The sequence below is a fragment of the Spodoptera frugiperda genome, chromosome 13, assembly GCF_023101765.2.
Source record: "Spodoptera frugiperda isolate SF20-4 chromosome 13, AGI-APGP_CSIRO_Sfru_2.0, whole genome shotgun sequence".
NCBI classification, from domain to species: Eukaryota; Metazoa; Arthropoda; class Insecta; order Lepidoptera; family Noctuidae; genus Spodoptera; species Spodoptera frugiperda.
In genome coordinates this window covers 8,311,702-8,335,519 of record NC_064224.1, presented here as the reverse complement: position 1 = coordinate 8,335,519, position 23,818 = coordinate 8,311,702, and the positions used below count along the sequence as shown (strand labels likewise).

Here is a 23,818-nt window from a genome sequence, read left to right as displayed (position 1 = left end):
CCCTCCTGCCGTTATTTGGGACCCACCTGGAGGTGGCGCGTTCCCGCGGCCATGAAAGCACATGGCCTCGGACTTGTGGAGCGCCACCTCGAGTCCCAATTGCCGGATCCTTGCAACGACTATCGCAACCGCTGTCGTCATTAAATTGGCCGCCGCCTGGTGCGACCTCCCGTGCGCTAGCACCAGCGTGTCGTCGGCGTAGCAGATTACGCTGACGCCGTTGTACTAAGGGCCTTACATTGCATATGTGTTGATAGAACACATGCAGTTTGTTTGATTCCATCAATTTAGCAGTGTTAAGAAATTCACAATCTAAAGTATTGAACATATCACAAGCTTATATTATGATATTTATGAATGTCGATAAAACCAAAACAAAAGAGAAACATTCCATAATATTTATTTGATAACAATACTTAATCATTATTATCACTACAACACACTTTTACCCCACATTTTACCTTTACCCCACGTTTTACCTTTACCCCACGTTTCACCCTTACCCCACGTTTCACACTTACCCCACATTTCACCTTTACCCCACATTTTACCTTTACCTCACATTTTACCTTTACCCCACGTTTCACCCTTACCTCACGTTTCACCCTTACCCCACGTTTCACTCTTACCCCACGTTTCACCCTTACCCCACATTTTACCTTTACCCCACGTTTCACTCTTACCCCCCTTCAATCACTTCTTACCTTTACCCTTTCCTTTACTCTTGGGGGTTTCAATAGCCGGGTCAGGCTCGGGAGGAGGGGGAGGTGCTGGCCAGTATCCGTCGAAGAACTCCTCAGTACCAGCGAAAGATAGGGGTAAGATGGAACTCCTGAGAAGCCACATTTCTCTGTCATGCTCTTCTTGTTCTTCTAAGAGCTTTTCGTCTCTTGCTTTTAACTGAAAAATTTGGAAATTTTTGTTAAAGTCATTTGAAGGAGCTGATCCTGGCTCTGGTCTTGAAGTTTTAGAGTTTGGCAGAATAACTTTGCTGTTTGCTACAAGGTTTAAAGAAACGAAGAGAGTGGTTGATCATTTACATGCTCCGTCTATTTTCTTTTCGTTTTAAAATAAGTAAAAGTGGAATTCTTTGGATCATTCTCATATTCCCCCACATGTTTACCCACAAATGAGGAAAAAGGGAATTTTCGTTCATTTGTCCCAGAATTTTGGTTTTAAGCCCCTACATCATCGAAAACGCATGTTTATTTCATTCAAACCATACCCTAAGAATACGCATTTACATATATTCGGACCAAAAGTTTTATCTATCATGTTGATAACATTACAGTATCAGTTCTATTTTTCACAGCGACTTCGCCTGCCATTGATCGTCAATTGTGACTAACCGAAACTTCACCTTAGACGATGACACCTTTCATCACCTATCTTACCGGGCTCAAAGCAGGAGAAGGAACGGTGTGGTTTTTAGTCAGTAAGAGTCTGACACTCCCTCTCGCCGCGCCCAAAGCGGGAGAAGACATAAGATGATTTCCCCCCCCCAAAAAAAAAAAGAAGACGTCTATAAGAAACATAAGGTTATAACAATAAATTGTATAAATCACCTCCATCAAAGCCAAATACTCTTCCGTATCCTCTTTCTTCTTTCCTTTCACTACCTTAGCATCCTTTTTAGGAGATTTCTCAGGTTTTTTAGCTTTCGCCTTGACGGGTGAGTACAATCGCTTTGGAACCTGAATCTGGTACGGCCCATCTATTTGGACGTAGTCGGGGGTGAAGGTAAACACTGAACGCACTAGGTTGTATTGGTAATCTGTGCTGAAACTAGAAGTTTTAAATATAATTAGTATTGGGTATATCAGTGTCAAAGGTATAGGTACAGTGTAGGACAGATCCGTCTGATCATTTTAAAACTTTATTGCTTTAACCCAGCAAAATCCATTAAACGTTGGCCCACACTAGGGTTTCCTTCGGTGTCGTGAGTGTGATTACAAACATACAAGTACACATACACATCACACACAGACCTGAAACAACAATTTGTGGATAACACAAATAGTTGCTCCGTACGGGAATCGAACCCGATACACGTTGCGCGGCAGCCGGTTGCCCAGCCACCGCACCAACTGTTGTGTGTTGTGAAAATTCTATACTACAAAACAAAATTACAAATACCTGCCTATCTATCTATCTACAGTACACAATCCACAATTCAATGAAGTGCGTATCGTAACATAAGGATCAAAATCCTATAACAAAACAACTCACAGATCGAAGATATAGTGAATAATCTTGACTAGATCACGCATGCAACATTCGAAGTTAGTGCCGGCGAAATGGACTAGATGTTTGGAATCTAGTTTTGTGGGAGCGTGCGTTTCCTTTATTTCATCTTCTGGGGATTTGTAAACAATCCCCGCGTGAAATGGGGTGGGGATGTGGTCGGTTTGTGCCACGAACTTCGCTGCTGCTAACATATTTTCCTGCGAAGAGATTTTATTTCAGTAAGTGTCAGTATGTTTGTATATGTATATCTGTAAATATACCTACCGACGATCATCTTAAAATTAATGAGAAGATAAAAACAATGCGTAAACAACGAAGCTTCTTATGCACGACGTTGCGGGTCCAACACCTACTAATGTAATTTTATTGTATGACAAGGGCAGCTACCTAGAGTCAGCGGAGAACAAATGTAAATAAACGTAAAAAAACCTACTAATGTGCCTTTTTCCGAGCTAAATGCATATAGGTACTTTCTAAGATTATTTAGACACCACTGACAAACGGTGAAAGAAAACATCGTGAGGAAACCTGGGCTTATAATTTCTAATTATAAGTTTGAAATCGCCAACCCGCATTGAGCAAGCATGGTGATTAATGCTCAAACCTTGTCCATGTGGTGTATTTACCTACCTGGAACCTCCTCATCATGCGCTGCCTGTCTGCAGCATCAAAGTATTGCATCTCCTTCATCCATTGACAGAACCAAATCATCAGTATTGCTTGAGTTGCTGAAATAAATCAAACCAGTACCCATAGTACAAGTTTGCTTTACGTTTAAAGTACACGTACCTAAGATATGAAAAAAATATAAAATAGCTCACAGTTAGAGGTAAAAAATGCTTTTCTTTTTAATATGGAACGAGTCGGTAAACTAGCAGACTGATCACCCGATGCTAAGCATTCGCTCTCGCCTATAAACACTTGAAACACCTGAGGCGTTACAACTGAGTTGCCGGTCTTTTGGGGGTTAGGAATTTAAGGGTTGTTGAAAAGATTGGGAAGGCGGCAATTAGGCTTCTCATTTTATTTTAATTAATTACTCCTTAACTCTTCCCCTGTGACCCTATATATGTTCGAACCGCGTCCTACAGGCCTGTTAAGTTACTCACGTCTATCCATCTCCTCCTCCTGTGCCCTCCTCAGCAAGTTGGCCAAGGTGTCCAGGAACCAGTACTCAGCCAGGCAGTTCTTGTACCTCTTGCAGCCGAGGAGTTCTCCCAGCATATCGATACACTTCTGTTGCGGTGTGGTGTTTATTTTAGGTATCGCTTGAGGGTCTATGCTGGTTTTTAGGTCCTCAGGGAGGACGAAGATTCTGTAATTTCGTTAGTTTCTTTACTACTTTGGTTATAAGTAGTGTTGCACTAACAATACAATTAATTTTAGTTTTATTTCGCTTGTTGATGTATTTTCAGCACCAACACCCTCCCGCCCCCAATCAAATGCTCATACAGCAGAGGTGCAACACAAAAATACACACAACACGCAACAAAACACCCGACATATGTTTCGCTCATCCAAAGAGTATCTTTAGGAGATATTGACTCGGGGGCAACTCGAATTCGAGCTACATCTACAAGCGGAATGAAAACTAAAAAAAATATATTGTATTGTTAAATATTGGATTTTCGCAATGCAACTCCTGACTCTATTCTACCTAATATACAAGTAGTGTGTCGTATGATTAATGGGTCTCAGATGACGGGTCAGACAAATAGGTTTCTTTTAATTTTAAATCGGTATTAGAATGGTGTGGATTTTCATCTGATAATATGCCCTTTCTCCATGGTACATACTCTTAACTTAACTGACGAATGGTGGTGTTAAGTCCTTTTAATATTCCTGCCTACGGTCGATCGTGGAAAAACAGCTTCTACAAACATACTGCTATTCTTCTAAACCATCGAGGAATAATCTACATATCACAACGTAGACAAATCATACTGCACCTATTCTGCTTCTCAAGAGCCCTAACTTTATCTGGCAGTGGGAATCGCAGGGAGGCAGAGGGGAATATCTCTGGTTCGACCTCCGGGACCTCTTCCTCCACCACCATCTTAGGCTGTTCCTCTGGCGGGGACTCGATGGGTATTGGGGATATTTCTTCCACACGACCTGTGTACACCAGTTCATTCTTCATCATCACGTTTCTTATCACCTACATACATATTTACTGATGCAGGTATTAATAACTAGCTTCTGCCAGCGGCTTTGCCTGAGTTTCCGTGGGATAAAAAGTATCCTATCACCCAAGTCAGCTCATACCCTGCCTGTATACCAAATTTCATCAAAATCCGTTCAGTAGTTTCAGAGTGATTGACGGACAAACATCCAAACACCCAAACAAACAAACTTTCACATTTATAATATTAGTGTGAAGTACGACGAATGAGGAAGGGTTAGTTTCTGGGTTGGGAAAAGTATCGTTACGTAGTCTGGAACTATTCCAATAAAACAGAATGACAATAGACCCCTACTAAACCAGTAAAAAGTAAGCCTCCTGTAACCTTCAAGAAGAGCTTGTTATTTCCTATTTTTTAATACCAAAAACACCGCAAAAACTATGCCGCAAATAACTAAAGCCAACCCTTGCCCGCTCACCATCAGGTGAACCGTCTGCCTATTTGCCCCTATTCCATAAAAAAACTCCTTTTAAAAGACCGGCAACGTACCTGTGACTCCTCTGATGTTGCGGGTGTCCATGGGCGGCGCTGATCGCTTACCATCAGGTGACCCGTCTGCCTATTTGCCCCCTATTCCAGAAAAATAGGCATCTACATCTTCATTGATCATCAGGAGCGAATGATAACCTACCGCCTTCTTCAGCAGCCTCGGAGCTGGTGTATGATTCAGGAGACTGCACCAATGTCCTGAAGCATTCCAACCCTGACTCCGAGAGCAGCTTGTTCAGGATCTGCTGATGAGTATCCTCTACCCTTCGAGATGTCATTTTGAAGGGTTGTTTAAGGTATTTTCTCGATAATTCGCTATTTTTTTTAGGAAAATTATCAGTTTTGGGTAGTTTTAGGTTAGTGACATAGTCAATGTCACTTTTGATTGCCTATAGATTATACGATAGAGTTTGGTGTATTAAAACCTGTTAATTTGTAAGGTAATGCAACTTTTTGGTTGATACCACCATAGTACAACAATCTTGATATTAGAGCTACTAAGCTTATAAAGCAACTAAATCCCCATATACCGGGCACAATTCTACTGACTGACTCCTGAATGCCCAGTTCCAGCCCACAATTCTACTGAATGCCCAGCAATACTTTGCCTGGCCCAGGAATCAAAACCTAGACCCCTTGCGACCACTCGATCAACGAAGCAGTATTTTTTTCTATCCTAAATATTTGATCTGGTTTTTCGTACCTTAGATCCCTAATACCTTACACCCATAGCTGGCACGCCATTAAAATTTGGCGATCGCTTCACCGCCTCAAATTAATGAATATGGATTAGGAAACGTATTCGTCTGGAAATTCGTTAGGGAATAGAAAGAGAGAGAGAGTTAGACGGTTGGCACAGTGATGGAGTCGTTAGAAGAGACTGCAAAAGGTCTCAAGTTCCTTTCAGAGACTGGGTAAAGTGTTAAGAATGAGTTTTAAGTTCAAGTTCCTGTATAATACTTAGTATCTTTCCTTCTTATTCCTTTCCAAAACCTCGATTTATTTTTTATAACTTATGTTACCCCAGTCTTATGACTGGAGTCATCCAGTGTCTTCTCCCACCTTGGGCTAGGCGAGAGGGGTGTCAGACTTTTACTGCCTAAAAACCGTTCTTACATCTGGGTCCCGAGCCAGAGCCCTTAGATTTATTAAAATTTTTGTTTGTCTGTCTGTTTGTTCCGGCTAATCTCTAAAATGGCTGGACCGATTTTGATGGGACTTTTATTGGCAGGTAGCTGATGTAGGTACCAAGGAGTAACAAAAAAATCTATAGATCCATATTGTACCAGAAGTCCATTAATCTACGCGGACAAAGTTGCAGGCAACAGCTAGTAATTAAAACACAAAGCAAATTAAAAACTAAAAATATTCCCCCCTTAAAACTTGTCGACATAACTTTCATAACAAATTGAGAAACTATTATAAAACTAGGCACACATCAAAAGATGTGTTGGATTCATTAAAATTACTTCTCACGTCAACGGATCGGTGTATAATTGGAGGTGCTGCCGAATTAAGGGGGCACGGGGTACGCCAAATATCGGACGTAATTATGGAGCGGTAGCGATTTGATTTGAAAAGAATATCTATACTATAATATTATAAATTATAAATATACATACATACATATCGTCACGCCCTTAATCCCCGAAGGGGTAGGCAGAGGTGCACATTATGGCACGTAATGCCACTGTGTACACCCACTTTTCACAATTTATGTAGTAAGTCCCATGTAATAGGTGGTGAGCCTATTGCCATAAATTATAAATATATTAATATTATAAAGCTGAAGAGTTTGTTTGTTTGTTTGTTTGAACGCGCTAATCTCCGGAACTACTGGTCCGATTTGAATAATTCTGTTTTAATTGGATAGTCCATTTATCGAGGAAGGCTATAGGCTATAAAACATCACGCTATGACAAATAGGAGCCAAGCAGAGCGGGTGAAACCGCGCGGAAGTAGCTAGTCTCATATATTCTTTTTCTCGTTGAGAGATATAGACTGCTTCATGGTTGAGTGATTGAAAAGCGTGGTAACTGAGCTATGGGGTTCGGTTTTACTCATTGGCTAACCAAATAATTATTGAAATATTTCTTTTATTTTTTTGATTAGTTATCAAAAGTTAATTCTTTGGTGCTGCGCTGTGTGTGCGTGTTCATGGGCGCGGCAGATTGCTTACTACCATCAGTTGATCTGACTGCTCGTTAGTCGCCAATAAAAAAAAATCTAAAACACTGGCCGATCCTAACATCATCCTAAAACCCCTGGTACTGGCAACTCAACTAACAAGTTTTTTTTAAAAAGGTGAAATCACGCAATGACTTGGGCGGCAAGAGGTGTGTCGGACTCTCACTGACTAAAAACAGCACCGTTTCTACTCCTGCTTTTTGAGCCGGAGCCCCGGTAATTCGCTAAGTAGTCCGTAGCATCAGCCTTACTGGGCCATCCATCTATGGTTGTCTAATGGCTCTTTGAGGCTCCGTACGCACGATTATTAGAACTTATGACGGGATATTTACCATGTTTATTCACTTTGGTGAGTTTCCGATATTTCGGCACTGTTACAAGCGCCATGATCACGGATTAACTGAAACTTATATCCGTAGGTACGCACGAGTAATAACAATAATTAAACCCGCTACCCGCTCGTACCCCACACCGCTCCCAACAGTTGTAAACCCGGGACTCGACTCACCAACTTCTAATTACTTGTGCACCACACACACAGCGACAGTCATACCGGTGTTTATACTATTTTGATTCGGACACTGACGCGCCAATACAGTAGATGACTAGTTTTTATTTTAATGACCGTCTTGTACATTATTTTAAACCCCAAAAGACCGGTAACGCACTTGTAACGCCTCTGGTGTTTTGGGTGTCCATCCAGTGACCCGTCTGTTCGTTTATCGGCTTATACGATTGTGATTGCACGGTTGCCGCGGTGGCCGGGCAACTGGCTGCCGTGTATAGTGTCGCGGGTTCGATTCCCGCACAGAACAACTCTTCGTGTGATCCCTAGATGGTTGTTCCGGGTCTGGGCGTGATGTGTATGTGAACTTGTATGTTTGTAAACGCACCCACGACACAGGAGAAAATCCTAATGTGGGGTAACGGTTTTAAAAAATAAACAATAAACAAAAGTTTTTAAGTTACGGAATTAAAGTACCTACCTATTTTCGGTTGAAATGGTCGAGTTTACCAACTAGGTAGTTACCTATCTCTTCTGTTTTTTGGCCATAATTGAGTAGAGGTCAATCACAATCTTGATTTCGGACAGGTTAAAACATTAGACATATATTTATTCTAGGTTAGGGTTACTTCAAGGTACGTTTTATACGTAGAAATGACGTATTTGATCCCACTCCTAAACATTGTTTTGTTTTATCTAAGTATTGTTATCTTATATGACAAAATAAAAAAAATACGTGTAACGAACCTAACTGACGGACTAAATAGGTTTTTAACGCTATCATACCAACATTTATAGGCTGACCATGAATCCATTTGACAAAGAGTAAACTTTATTATTAAAATCACAAAAATAAGTCCCAAAAATGATTTAAAAATGGCGACAAGATAAAAATTTCAACATATTAAAGTAATAAAATTAGAATAATGAGACAATGGTTTGACGGAAGCTACTGCACCGGACGGACAGACGGACAGACGGACATCACGAGTAAACTGATACATTGTTAGGGGGAGGACACAGTTGAGCTTACCCGACTTTCACAAAAGGAGTATTACGAGTTTTTTTTTATAAACTTTAAGATATTAATATTGCTAAGAAGAACAAATTTATACTTCAAATGTTGGCATTTACAAATTTTACATGTCGCGTATAGTTTTCTTTTTCTTCTCCTCTAATAATATCTTCTGATTTATTTCGTTGCGGGATCCAAGACATGTTTTCCATTTCCAGACTTCAGTGTTCCGGTGTTTTCATGGTTGTATCTTCTGTACATCCTGGTTTACAGGAGTTGCAGCGGTTAAGGAGGTTGTGGCGGGCTTGTCCCAAAAAACAAATACCTACCAAGTGTTTTACGCTTGAACCAACAAATTGTGGTTTACAAAGAATGTCAACGTTAGGGAAATTCCTCAGTAAATTCCCAATTTGCAATGATCAATCGCCTAATATTTCCACAACGTCTTAAAACTTCAATGACACTATTGTTCTTAATGAGGTCATAAGTTCAAATTGTGAATCATTCATTTGTATGTCAAAACAAATACAAAAAAGTCCCCAGCCACATAGTATTTAGGTGATGTAATTTGTGTTTAGGTATCCTAATACGGTGACCTAGAGACCTACATTAGTAGTACCTAGTACTTATACTTATTACCTACCTATTCAAGTGTGGGAGAGCCATGCATCCTCACGAATGCAGGCTCGACTGGAGTGATACCACGGGCTCACAGAAAACCGACGTGAAACAACGCTTGCGTCGTGTAAGTGAGGTTACCGGAGGCCCAATTACCCCCCTTCCCAAACTTCCTAATCCCCGATTCCCGAATAACAACCCTTAAATTCCTAACCCCCAAAAGGCCGGCAACGCACTTGTAACGCCTCTAATGTTTCGGGTGTCCATGGGCGGCGGCGATTGCTTACCATCAGGTGATACGTCTGCTCGTTTACCGTTTCATAAAAAACAAAACGCCTCTGGTGTTTCGGGTGTCCATGAGCGGCGGCAATTGTGTCTACTTTTCTTGACTTCTGATCCGATTAGCAAAGGAATTTTAGTTTCAATTTCAAAATTAGGATCTTGTTCATAGGGTCCTATATTAATAGAGTATTCTGATATAGACATTCTTTACAGTATAGGTATTGACACAGGATACTGGACACCTCCAAAAGGCTGACTACACACTAGTAACCTCATCTAGTGTTTCAGGCGTCTATGGGATTTTATTAAAGTTCGCTCGCTGTTTCAATAGCTTTAGATAAAGCATAATAAGTGACAGGTGATTATGTCTTCTATTAATGCTTAAACCACTGCTTAAATTTTTCAAAGCAACTAATCTCACTGCTCATTTGACTGCACGGTTGGCGCGGTGGTTGGGCAACTGGCTGCCGTGCAACGTGTAGCGGGTTCGATTCCCGCTCGAAGCAACTCTTTGTGTGATCCACAAATTGTTGTTTCGGGTCTGGGTGTCATGTGCATGTGAACTTGTATGTTTGTAAACGCACCCACGACACAGGAGAAAATCCTAATGTTTTATAAAACACGAGAGACACTCTCAAGCTTAAAGATATTTTTTTATAACCGCTAACTCGCCTGATGGTAAGTGATGATGCGGCCTACGATGGAGTACGTCTGCCCATAAGCAACCTATTCACTCGGGCTTTGAAGATACCCAGGTTATACCCATCAGGAAACACAGACTCCGGCAAAGAATTCCACTCCCTAACAGTTCGCACGAGGAAGCTTGAAGCGAAGCGCTTCGCACAAGGAAGCTTGAACCGAAGCGCTTCGCACAAGGAAGTTTGAAGCGAAGTGCTTCGTGCGAGTGATATAGGTATCCTAAGTACCATTGTAAATAGGTACTAAAAGAAAACTGAATTCGGCACAAAAATTTTTTTTTTTTATGAGACATGCCGGTAATCGAGCAAACGAATTACCTGATGATAAGCAATCGCCGCCGCCCATGGACACCTGAAACACCAGAGGCGTTAAAAGTGCATTACCGGTCTATTAGAAGTTAGAAATTTAAGGGTTGTTGTTCGGGAATCGGGGATGGGGAAGATTGGGAAGGGGGAATTGGGCCTCCGGTAACCTCACTCACACAACGCAAGCGTTGTTTCACGTCGGTTTTCTGTGAGGCCGTGGTATCACTCCGGTCGAGCCGGCCCATTCGTGCCGAAGCATGGCTAAAAGGGTTCGCAAAAGATGTTCGAAATTTAAATTGAATCTTAATGCCTTTCTTCGGCCAGTGTGCACAGAGTATAAGAAAAAAATATATAAAGCGTCCATCATACGCCGGCGTGCGTGCGTGTGTGCGTGACACACACACGCACCGTCAAGTGCGTGTGTGGCAAAAATGCAACTCCGCGACTTGGTTAAATATCGGATGGATAGAGGTGAAGTGGAGATGGATTAGTGTGCTTATTTTTTCTTTTGCATTTATTTTTATTTATTTTTAATTTTGACTTTGATATGTAGGTAATGTGTGTTGATCTTTATAAGCGAGGTCAGATTTTCCTAGGTAACTATAAGGAAATAAGAATACTAAATATTTCTTTGAATTTTATGAAATGTTGCTTGGAATTGATGAAATTGTCCTAAGATAAAAGTTTAATTTTGATTCTAATCCAAACAAAAAACTTAATGAAATTTTAAACAAAATAAATTCGCATTAAACAATACCAAATACATATCCAATCTAAGACACCAAAGCAGTAACGTAACTGTCCAACTAAAAAAAAATTAACAAAACAAACAGCAACTCCATATCTTCCCCTACTCCCAACTTCCCCAACTGGCAAGGTGAATGAACTCACGAAATGTACGCACACACGCACGCACACACACACACACACAACGCAGGACACATTGCCGTAGGTTAGTTATGTTATGCCAAGTTCATTGAACGATTTTTAATTACAGCCAATCACATGTAAGTAAAGTTTAAGGTTAGTATGTAATGGCCGTCGAAATTTTTGAAAAAGGAACCGTGGTTTACTTTTTTAATGTTCGAATTTCGATATTTGAAAAAGACGTGTTGTTTTTTTTTATGATATGGTAACATTTTAGTTGTTTATGATCTGTGATTGATTGATATGAAATTGATTTTGTTTTGTTACTTTAGTGATGAAGTTTGACTGCCATAATATTAAGATGGTGGCTAGGCAACTGACTGCCGTGTAACGTGTAGCGGGTTCAATTCCCGCACGGAACAACTCTTTGTGTGATCCACAAATTGATGTTTCGGGTCTAAGTGTCATGTGTATGTGAATTTGTATGTTTGTAAACGCACCCACGACACAGGAGAAAATCCTAAAGTGGGGCAACGTTTTTTTTAAAAGAGAAACAGATTTCCAGGTCAAGCTAGAAGCAACAAGAATTAGAAATAAATCAAATTGGTACATCTTTGCTAAACCTTTCGCTAACAAGCGACATGTTAATATGACGTTATTGGTAATTATTTTAAACTGCCAATAGAGTTATCTATCTAAACACGACGATGCTCCAATGCTGCGTTGGAGATGCCACTATTCAAAGATTTCAACATTATCAGTCTCCTATTCTCTGGGTCCGAACTTTTGAGATTATCCTATTTAAATCTCTGTATATTGAGGATTAATTTAGACGTGAGGTAAACTTAGTACTGTATATAATTCGATAACATTAACGACTTTAATTCATAAACTCAATATTTGAATCTGTCATCTTAACAATTCTTTTTGGTCAACTTTAAAACAGAAATCACTCAATATGATTTTACATTTTTGCGTTTTGTAGAATGTGTCGGCAATGACGTCAGTTCTAGATACATTTTATACCTAGAAATGACGTATTTGCTCACTCTTAAACTTTCATTCGTTCTATCTAAGTACTGTTATCATATATGACAAAATACAAAAAATACGTGTCTAATATTTTTTTATTACCTAACTGACGGACTAAATAGAATAGAAACAGATTTTTAATTTTCATACCCCGTCATCATCCCTATTAAAGGCTTTTCTCTTAAAACTATGATAGTTAAGTTACCCTTAGCTACTCATAATATTTTTATTGACTGCCTCCGATGCACTTCATCGGGTGTAGCCTCGGTGATACATTTCATAAGTTGAATGACCGTTAGTAAGGCGTGCAGCACAATTCATCAAACTGCAATAATGTGAGCAAACGGCCAGGATGGGACCTAGATGCCAGTAGGGGCAACTCCCACCCTTACAGCGAAAAGCGCTTGATAGATCACTGTTTAAAAATTAATCATGTTTTATTTTCTTTTAGTATGAATTTTCTGGTTTTTTTTCTTGTGTTTCTTGTTGATTTTTGGGTTGTGAGAATAGGGTGTGTGGTTAATAGTTAAGTGGATAAATGCAAAAAAGCGATGAAGCGCTTCAATCATTTATCTATTAAGCGCTTTCCGCTTTTTTTACAAAATCATCCCCTATCTATTGCTGACAGGGGCGCCGGCTATTGGTGGAGCCCTGACGTCGGTTTTCTAACTAAAATCATGAAAATACTACCCTTTATACCAACACTGGGTTTTAAACAAAACAATACAGACATAGGTACGCCATTTTAGTTTTTTCCCTGCTAATCTGCGAGGGTCCTAGTTTCAAGGGGTAATGACCGGGAAGCTCAATAGCTATTTTTGTAATTTATACGCTGTGCTACGCTCGAGCATAAATTTATATAGCTCGGACTTTTTGCATAAAATTAAATAACAATTTAATCATTTAGATTGGTGATGGGGTCGTTTTTTTACCTAAATAAGGATGTTTGAACGTTTTTATGTTAATTCGCTCTATGTATTGCCTCCAGCGACGCGTTCCTAAGTAAATAGTGTTTAGACACTAAATGTATTAGGAGTGACAGTGAAAAATGGCCACTATTAGATTATAAGCACTCGAATGACAGCTAATTAAGTATTCATAGTAATACCAGCATTAATTTCCTTTTTATTTTACGACAATATTATTATTTATTGCGTAGTTTAGAAGTTCATTTCATTTCATAAACATTAATTTTAATAGATTTAATTTCAAGAAATTAAAATCGTAGACATAGACAATAATAATTTATTTCTATCTGTCATGTTTAGACATTGACATTTGTCCATACAGCCTAGTCGAAAAACGTTGTTCATAAATCGAGTTTGCTATCTAAAAATCGTGCGACCGTACCTAAAAACCGTGTTTCTATCATTAAATCAGTAGGGCCGGTTCGGACCGGACTGCGATGGACCGGTCCGGTTCGTTCTGTGTTTTTGTTGCGGCAGGTGACGGGATACCGACTCTTCTTATTGTGGTGTCGGTCAAGCACCTTGTGTGAACAACTCACGTTATACATTGAGATTTTATGGGGAACTGATCGGCCGTAACTAACGTTTTTTTTTTATTAGAACACTATTTTTAATTATCTAGACTCGTTCGTTGTTTGAATTTAATTAGATATTACTGCAAGTTGCCAGCCATTAAAAGCATAGATAATAAAATTATGGAAATGAAATTGTTTGTGCTTCTTTTTTTTTGTTTGTTTGTTATTTTATTCTAATGTATTTGAGTAGAAGTGGATAGAGACAGGTGTCATGACTAGTTTGACTAGTAGTTAAGTAGATTTGATGGTTTGGGGATAATTTCAAGAAATACGGTATCCTATAAATTAATTTATGCCCAAAAGAAAAAATAACCTGCACTCACTTTTACCAAAGAAATTCAGTTAAGTTCATATTAAATTATACTTTTCTTAAGCTAAAAACAGATGTCGAATTAATAATAATTTATAGGTTAAGCAATAAAATATTCATTATATGTACTTATTTACTACTCATTACTTCATTATATGCCATTTATTAGCCAAAGACATGTAATCATACATTATAACTACGTAATTATACCCAACTTGACTATACATTATTCTATATGGCAACCCAAACTAATAAAAATAAGAATTACATAAAAACTTCATCGACAAAAACTTAGAAAGACAATAAAAAAAAAACAACTTCTAACCAATGAGAAACAAACATGGCGTCTTTGACAAAATCCGGTTTTGAAATTAGAATGCCGAAATTCGAAACACGCGCGCTGACACACACACACACACACACACACATGCATAACATCCGTGACCTACCACAACGTTATCGAAAAATATATTAAAAATACAAGCGTTTGTTGGTATGTACGTGTATATTGTGTATAACAGCGCATGCATTCACACGCGTGTCGAATACAAAAGGCAAGTATAATAAAAATTCAATAATAAAAGAGATATTTTTGGCACGAACGCCATTCGAATGCATCGCACCCGCGGCCGGGACAGATAATTTTTGTGACGCACACATCAACACAAAAACGCACATCAACGCAAATTTCGCAAAAAGCGAACGCCGTGAATGAGATAATCGGTATTCATTGTGCACACGAAAATGTGTATGTTTCGTAATGGGTGCGAGCGGGACAGGTATATTTCCGTTGTTTCGTCCGGCCAAAATGGGCCAATATAAGAATGACGAGTCTAAGGCCATTGACCTTAGTGAAGTCAGTTTTGTTGAAAACTTTTTTGTTTCTATTTTAAGAACAAGAAAATACATAGAGCCAATTCTACTACAATATTATTCACATGGATTTATTATAATGAATTTATTTTTAATTACATAATAAAATTTACTATTATATATCTAATACATACGACTTGCTACCATACATAAACTGGTCAGTCATGAATTATAAAGTTAATTGTAAAATGTCATAGATTTCCTATGATTATCCTGTTTAATCTATAATAGCGTAATAAAGCCTTCTAATACTTGCAGGTGCATTTTTCAAAGCAGCATAAAATGTCCAGCTGTTTCGGAGAATAGCGCGACACTGACGCTCTGACGTTGATATTTTAACTGTGTAAATGGATTATTGTATTTGAATTTGTCAGTGTTTTTGTTGCACTACTTTATATGAATTAATGAACAACCTACATTTAATGACATTGTATTTTAGTTGCATACATAGGAGTAGTATGTTGTAAATAGTACCTAATAGTGTAAATTTAATAGAGTCTTAGTGCCCTATGTCTTCTATTCCATTAAAAAAATTATCGTTACACCTTTTATCCCTGTAGGGGTAAGCAGAGGTACACATTATAGCATGTAAAGCCACTGTACAAAAACACCAACTTTTTTCCGTTTGTGTTATAAGTCCCATGTAATAGGAGGTGAGCCTAGTAAAGTACAAAATATCCATTTTTTAAGTGAGGAAAATCATACAATGTCTTCTTCCGTCTTGGGCGAGGCGAGAGGGATTGTCAGACTCTTACTGACTAAAGACGTCCCGTTCCTTCTCCTGCTTTTCGAGCCGGAGCCCCGGTAGACCCGCTAGGTGATTCGCAGCATCGGTTCGCCATTAAACCCTACCTCTGCATTTGAATGTAATAATATTATTACGATGTATGAACAGTCAGCTAGAAGAGTGAGAGTCCACTGCTGCAAAGGCCTCATCTACAGAGGCAGCAGGATTTTAGGGAACAGAGAGTAAAGTTCCCTAAGAAAAGGAGGATCCTCCGACCAGGCGAGGTGATCATGCCCAGCGGGCTTTCTGCCCAACTGTTGTTCGTTGCGTTCGTATTTTCTTACGGAAACAAATACTTTCAAAGATATATAGAATTGAAATATCGCGTGACGGCACTTCTAGGTATACATTTTATATGAAGAAATGACGTATTTCGTCTCCTAAACTTTGATTCCTTTTATCTAAGTATAGTTATCTTTTTTTTTTTTAAATGGGACAAGCCCGCCACAACCTCCCATACCGCTGCAACTCCTGTAAGCCAGGATCTACAGTAGATACAAACATGAAAACACCGGAACACTGAAGTCCGGCGCGTCCCAGGGAAATGAATGACTGTCTTGGATCCCGCAACGAAACAAATCAGAAGATGTTATTAGAGGAGAAGAAAAGAAAACGATAGTTTCCACTTCCCTCGGTGAATTTAATGCAGGAGACAGGATGACTTAAGCCTTAAGGCACAAAAGAGACTGCACAACTGGGAGAAGCCCAGTCGCCAAGCACCACGGAAATTTTACTTAAAACTAAAATATTAAATGCTAATACTAAATGGGTCCTATGCGTGAGCTGTTATACTTGCTTCCAATAATAGGTATGGCAAAAACGCCTAAATGCACGGAAATTTGCTCGAGACTCCACAAGGTCTGTGTAATATACTACACCTGACGAAACAATTAAATTATCCAACATAGTGTAACGCTCAGATTACCAAAGACCACACTCCCAGAGTAAGTATAGTTATCATATAAGACAAAATAAACAAATGCGTGTCCAATATTTTTCATTACCTAACTGACGGACTAAATAGATTTCAAATTTTCATACCCCGTCATCATCCCTATTCATATAAAAAATATAGATGCCAACCATAGACTCACATGGATGCGAGAAACATCATTTAGTCGATGGTCTTATTTTCGCGGTTACACGGAGTCGGCGACCGCTTTCAAGGCCGAGTCGAATTCGCGGCGTATGCGCAATGTGCAGCCACGGTGCACTCACTCGGGGTAAGACAGAAAATGCATTTTTTAGTTTCCAAACCTTTTAAGGTTTATATGATTCTCAACACTAAAGATTGGACTGCTTCGTTGGTCGAGTGGTCGCTAGTTCGACTGCCGAGCAAGGGGTAACTGGTGCGATTCCCAAGTCGGGCATAAAACTGCTGGACTTTTATGGTTTTTTGAAAATTTCTCAGTAGTAGCACGGAGTCTGGAAATATGCCCAGTATGCAATAAGTTCTCCCCCTATTACATGGGACTTATAACACAAATAATGTGCACATCTGCCTACCCCTTCAGGGATAAAAAGGCGTGACGTCGTTATTGTATATTTTCTTTCTTTTTCCAATTTTCACAATCAAAACAACTTTTCACTATTCATCTATTAGGATTAAAAAGTTATTGGGGTGTATTAACCCCAGTACAACAAAAATAACAAATATCCGACTTACACCGGTTTCGCGTCGCACGCGCAGCTTTTCAAAAGCGCCACGAAACGTTGACTCCGTGCGCTTCGTAATAACTTGACATTTCGGTGCGAATACCTTTTTATTTAAAGTTTAAAACAGTTTAAAACTTTTGAACATTCGCTCACCTTGATCCCTTGTCTGGTATTAAGTTTGTAATCTTTTGTTTGTGCACTCAAAATATATTTACCTATATATATTATGTTTATCATGTTAAAGTAACTGGTATTTATAAAATGCTAACCTCCTATATGGGACTCATAACACAACTGATAAAAATGTGTTCATATTTGGGTATTATCTCTGTCTAGCTCTTCTGAAATTAAAACATGTGTCGTTATCGTTATATGACGACAGTATAAAGTATTGAAAGTATTAAAGTGGCTAGGAGTTCATCTGTGACTCAAAAATAGTAGGTAGAGCTTTTCTCCATTAATGAACGCGAGTAAATCGTGGTTTTTAGTTAATTTAGCGCTTTAGTTTATTATCTCATAATATTTAGGTATTATAAATGTATTTTATGTCACAGAATCGAACAAACTATTAAATTATCGCGACTTTAGTTAATTCTCAGATTTCACCTCTCGCTCACTGAGCGTCTCTCCTCTTGTCACCATAATTACAACTTATTAATTACATAACAAGTCCCTCTGTCTACCCCTCCAATGCCTAGCAAAATTCAAGTTAATATATTACATTTCGTACCTAATTATTGACGACATAATTTTAACCCAAACCAAACATCACCACATACAACAAAAAACAGCAAACATAATCCAAAAACACATTTAAAAAGAATAACTCGAAAATGTTATTCACATTTGCAACCTAGTGTTGATCTAAAACACTAGTTCTAATGCCTATGACCTAGGTAGGCTAGCTATAAAGGGTGCACCTGTCTAGCAGATGTAGCTTAGCCCAAACTGGTTTAGGACCTAAATATGGAACTTAGGACGAAGGGATGGGCTCTATAATTGTTGATAGTTCAATGTGGAAATGTAGAAAATGGTTCTTTTAGTTTTTATGTTTGTTGAAATAAAGGTTTTTTAATGGAATTTTAGTTTTGTTTTATTTTGTAAGAAAGAGTACGTACCTAGTTATGTTTATTTTTTAGACATAGACGAAAGAAAGAAAAAACATTTATTTCACACGCTAAATAAACAAGTGACATGTATAGTTTACACAAATATTTGTTAACACATAAGATTTTATAAAAAAATGACTCAAGTTTGCTGTGAAATAGAACGAGTGATTTAAACTTGATTGCATTCGATCGATCATTGATAAAAAGTTTAATCTGTTATATTTTTTTATTATTAAACCTGCAATTTGTTATATAAATTTAAGAGACTTGACTAATTATTAATTTAAAAGTACTTTGACGCCTAATGGAGGAAATTTTTATTATTTTTCTTTATTTTAGTTTTAAGTTATAGTAAGTTGTACATATGTATTTATTACATACATATCTATTTAAGTTTTTACCCCTATTAAATTGTGAATGAACAGACTAATTTTAAAAACTTCTTTTTGCATTTTCTAATACGAAAACCCATAACCTACCCTTCGAAACCAAAACCAAACACAACCAATTCCAAAAAAAGCAACCAAAAACCCACCCAACCTACCATCATCAAATACAAATGTGATCAAAGCCTCACCCGGGCATTGAACTCGTTAAATGTGATGGAACTCGATGGATCATTTTTTCCGCGGACGTTAACCCAGAGCTCTGCCGGTACCCGTGTGTCGCGGCGTGAAGGCTCACGCTTACATGGGTTTAGGATGCGTAGGGGCAGCAGAAAAGGTTAGGAAGAGGGGGTGTTTTGTGGGTTAAGTATTGTTTAGATGTTAGTGGTGGTTAGTAAAAGCGATAGAATCGTGTTTAAAGATCTAAAAAGTCTTGGTGAAATGTAAATTTTGAAATGTGTGTAACATATTTAGAATGCTTCTTTTTTAAATCAGTTAATCTTTTTTTCTAATTGTAGAACGATAGAGTAATAACTTATTGCACTTATCATATTTTTTTTAAAATTAGAATTGCTTAGTATCCGTGTTAAGTTGTAAACGTAAACTGCAAATTCACTGAACATTATAAACATTCAAAAAGAAAAATCGAATCTGTAACATAAAAGCGCTATTGAGCTCCACTTCACTAAGCTTAGATCTTCATTACAAATATAAACATTATAGAATTTATTCGTTCAGCACATGTTATACATCACATCATTAGTTGATACTAATTGATAATTTGTGTCTTTCATCGAAATTATTTTATTGATTTATTCTCACATGGTGATCCATGTGAGAATAAATCAATTAAATAATTTCCTCCCATAAACCGATTGCCCTGCGGACGCTACCCACTATTCGAAGCGTGGCGATTGGGCAATAACTGCCCGCAGAGTGATCACAGCACTAACACCTCTGCCTACCCCACTGGGTTACCAAAGTGACCGTGTCGCCGCATTAATTGCACACACTATCATTTTTGTGGCTCACTTGCTTTGCTACATGTTGGTCAAAGTTCCTATACAAAATGTTTTGTAATACTGTTAGTATTATTAGAAACTCATAGACACAAATAAACATGGTAAATATCCCGTTTCAAGTTCTAATACTAGTGTTAGTGACTATCTCAGTTTAAAAACTTATATGTTTTGTAATTATTATTGGTGTTTTGGTCTAGACCCCTTGGCATAGGGAACCTTAGTGTGTGGCTCTGAGACACTGTTTGTATTCCGATACTGATTAAATTAAATGTAATCCGTATTGTCACCTTCATAAATGCCTTCTCTACATCAGAGGGTTTGCCAAAATATATATCGGATTTGATTCTTGTAATCAGGTTTAAATTCAAATTCTTTTTATTTCGGAAAATAAACCTAAAAGGTTCATCAGACAACTCTACAATAAAAATAGAAAAGACTATACTGCTTTTAATTACGCGTCCAATTTTTCGCTGATCGCATTCCGTCATTGGTTGACATTATTCTCACAACCAACGACTTGGTGGACCGCGATCGAGTTGACATCGTCTTTCGAATTGACAGTTACAGAGTAGCTTAGTTGGTTTGTCTGCAATAGAAAAACCATGTGTTGAAAAACCAATATTTTTTAATTTACTTAATTATAGGTACTAAGTACTCAAGTTTCAAATGACTACTAAAATGTCAGACAAAAGGCATAAACTTAGACTGATCTTCGAGACAAATTACACTCAAATAAAGCAACAGCAATTATTTACATAATCCTATAATCGTTCAAATTAAAACTAGAGATCTTACTCAACGATAAAAGATCTAAGACTTAGACATTTCACGACAATCAGACTCTTTTTACTACCTATCTAGATCACATTTAAATCTGATCGAAATGAGTGCAGACTCGACTAATTAAATACCGACAACAGCATATCAACGTATACTAAAAATTGACAAAGCTGTTAAACGGATTTCTATCTTAAATATTCGATGTCAAGGTTGAAAATAGTTTGGAGAAGTTTTTAAAATTGGTGTAGCTTCATGTGCTGCCCTAGGAATTAAGACTTTATTTTTTAATCTGGATTTTAGTATCACTACAGGTAACTAATTAAAACCCTTTGGGCGTTCGAAAAGGATTTGTGAGGGGTGAATTGTGTGGGATTGGATAGGGGGATAGGTCTCAATTATTTAGGGCCCCTATGTTCGGTCGAAAATGATTGAAAATGGGGTTGATTTAAGGAGACTCAGTTTTTAATAATTATAGTGTTATGTCTGTTGTTTCCAAAAAGGGGTAAACAGAGGTGTATTGAAACAATGATATGTAACATTCATATTTTTAATAGTTATGTTGAGTCTTTTGGTATTGTTGAAGCGTACTATTGCAATAAGTGAAAAACGAACTGACGGATCACCTGATGGTAAGCAATCAGCGCTTGCGATGGACACCCGCAACACCAGAGGAGTTACAAGAGCGTTTAAAAAGGAGTACGTAATAAACATTTAAGGACATATCAGTTCGGAGATTTAAGCTGTTAGTTAGCTGAAGCCATCCATAGCACGTATCTTTCCATATAAAAAACATAGCTTAGCTGAGTCCATTTCCACTAGTACTTAGCAACGTGTACCAACGTAGATGATTGGTGGAAGCCAAACGCATCCACAGCAACGTAGCATAGCATATCTCTGGTGTATCCTTACTGGTAGGTGTCAATTTTAAGTTAGTGGTTGGTATCTAAGTTTAAACTTTTTTTTTATGTTATAAGCCAGTAAACGAGCAGACGGATCACCTGATGGTAATTGGGCCTTCGATAACCTCACTCACACAACGAAACGCAACGCAAGCGTTGTTTCACGTCGATTATTTTCTGTTAGGCCGTGGTATCATTCCGGTCGAGCCGGCCCATTCGTGCCGAAGCATGGCTTTCCCATGCTTTACATTTGGAGATGTTGGTGAAAATGGGTTAAAATGGTACCTACTTAGACTTAAGCACATAATTTTTTTTTTGTTTTTCACCCAGACGGCAATGAAAATATAAATTGGGTAATATATGGCACGTTTATGAAACCTTGGCTGTAATATGGGTGCGGTGCATGGGTACCGTCCTAAGGTGCCACTGAGCGCAGTCAGTTTATGGTGGCCATAAATTGAGAGTGCTCGTAACTACCTCTTGCATTAGCTGGTGATGTGATGATACTGTTGGAACTCGAATTTGTTTCACTTACGAATCAATTTTTAGTTTTATTCATTTAAACTCAATCTATACTAATACTAATATTATGGCTTATTAAAGCTGAAGAGTTTGTTTGATTGTTTGTTTGTTTGATCGCGCTAATCTCCGGAACTACTGGTAATTTTTGTGCTGTATAGTGTATCAAGGAAGGCTATAGACTATAAAACATCACGCTATGACCAATAGGAGCCAAGCAGAGTGGGTGAAACCGCGCGGAAGTAGCTAGTTGAGTATATGATTTGGACGAGGAGTAACCCTGCTCTTTAAATCGTATTTGCTTTTTTAACTAGATGGTACCACTAATGTTGTTTTTTATTGACTTCACTCTTGACCTTTGAGAAGTAGATATTTGTTAGAGAAGTTGATGATGATTGATAGAAGTTCTTAGACTCTTACTGACTAAAAACCACCCCGTCCCTTCTCCTGCTTTGAGGCAGAGCCCCGGTAACCTTTTTCGTTGTTCGCAGCTCCGGTAACATATCTAGCGAAAAGCAGGTATGGGTACAGTTATCAAATCTATTTTTCTCTAATGATAATTCGATGGTGTTTATTTCGTTACGTTCGAGAACAGATAGTAGTGGCATATTAACGCGCAATGTTACTACATGTACAGGTACGCGGCGTGTTAAAATTTTAAAATCTCTTTCAGAGGTTTCCCAAACGAATCGATACGCTTTACTTAGGGGAGGTGAGCAGAAGTATAGGTATAAGGTAAGATCTTTTTACGTTAAATATAACTTTATAGGTATTTATTGCAATGTCACGCCTTTTATCCCCGAAGGCGTAGGCAGCAGAGATGCACAATACGGTACGTAATGCCGCTACATTGTGTACTCACTTTTCACTATTTGTGTTATAAGTGCCATGAAATAGGGGTGAGTCTATTATTTTCGGAAAACCTTAATAAAATCCCTAAGTAAAATTGGCCTATAATTCTCGACATTACCTATCATTGGTTTAATACCTACTTATATAGAAGCACAGAAAGAGTTTTATACTAGGCCATGTTTTTCAATTCATCCAACATTTTACGTAAATAGAAATCCAATAACCTCTCATTCTTTTAGCTTACTATGTAGTTACTTAGCAACCACGACAATTCACTAAACTACACTCAAAGAGACTCCCATCTTCAAACAATAGCCATACTATACTCATCCATTTCTAATCTCCTTCACATTTTCCGATATCGAAAATAATAATCGTTTATTAGCAAGCCTCCCCTCACCCCTCACCCCCCGCTACCCCTAACGCACGGAAACACACGAAGTTGCGCGACGATATCCGACAGTAGCCGATAGTGTCCCGTGTCCAGTGAAAATATCCAGTGAAACTATGGTATGCTGGTAATGGGACCACTCGGATGTGGTAGCGAATGGATGGGAATTGGGATTGAGTTATTTTGGCACCTGGTTTTTATTGAGGTGGTAAGATTTTAACTTTTTAATTTTAATAATTGTGTATTGAGCTGGACGTGTTTG

At 38.3% G+C, this 23,818-nt stretch overlaps 1 protein-coding gene across 1 annotated transcript; it reads right to left on the bottom strand.

Moving 5' to 3' along the window:
* Positions 1-447: 447 nt before the first annotated feature.
* Positions 448-5,287, bottom strand: LOC118270201 (uncharacterized). Its single transcript, XM_035585638.2, has 7 exons — positions 5,062-5,287; positions 4,197-4,362; positions 3,357-3,562; positions 2,878-2,975; positions 2,230-2,444; positions 1,566-1,785; positions 448-900 (listed from the first exon to the last, which is right to left on the bottom strand). Exons 1-7 carry the CDS (start codon positions 5,195-5,197, stop codon positions 694-696), a joined length of 1,248 nt encoding a protein of 415 aa, XP_035441531.2. The 5' UTR covers positions 5,198-5,287; the 3' UTR covers positions 448-693.
* Positions 5,288-23,818: the final 18,531 nt, after the last annotated feature.

Bases quoted from the DNA above. Each gene is read 5' to 3' on its own strand.
- LOC118270201 (XM_035585638.2), bottom strand. From the start codon at position 5,197: ATGACATCTCGAAGGGTAGAGGATACTCATCAGCAGATCCTGAACAAG. The intron at 2,976-3,356 runs GTGAGTAACTTA...GATTTATTTCAG, and splicing joins GGAGGAGGAGATGGATAGAC to CAACTCAAGCAATACTGATG. The intron at 901-1,565 runs GTGATTTATACA...CAAATTTTTCAG, and splicing joins AGTATTTGGCTTTGATGGAG to TTAAAAGCAAGAGACGAAAA.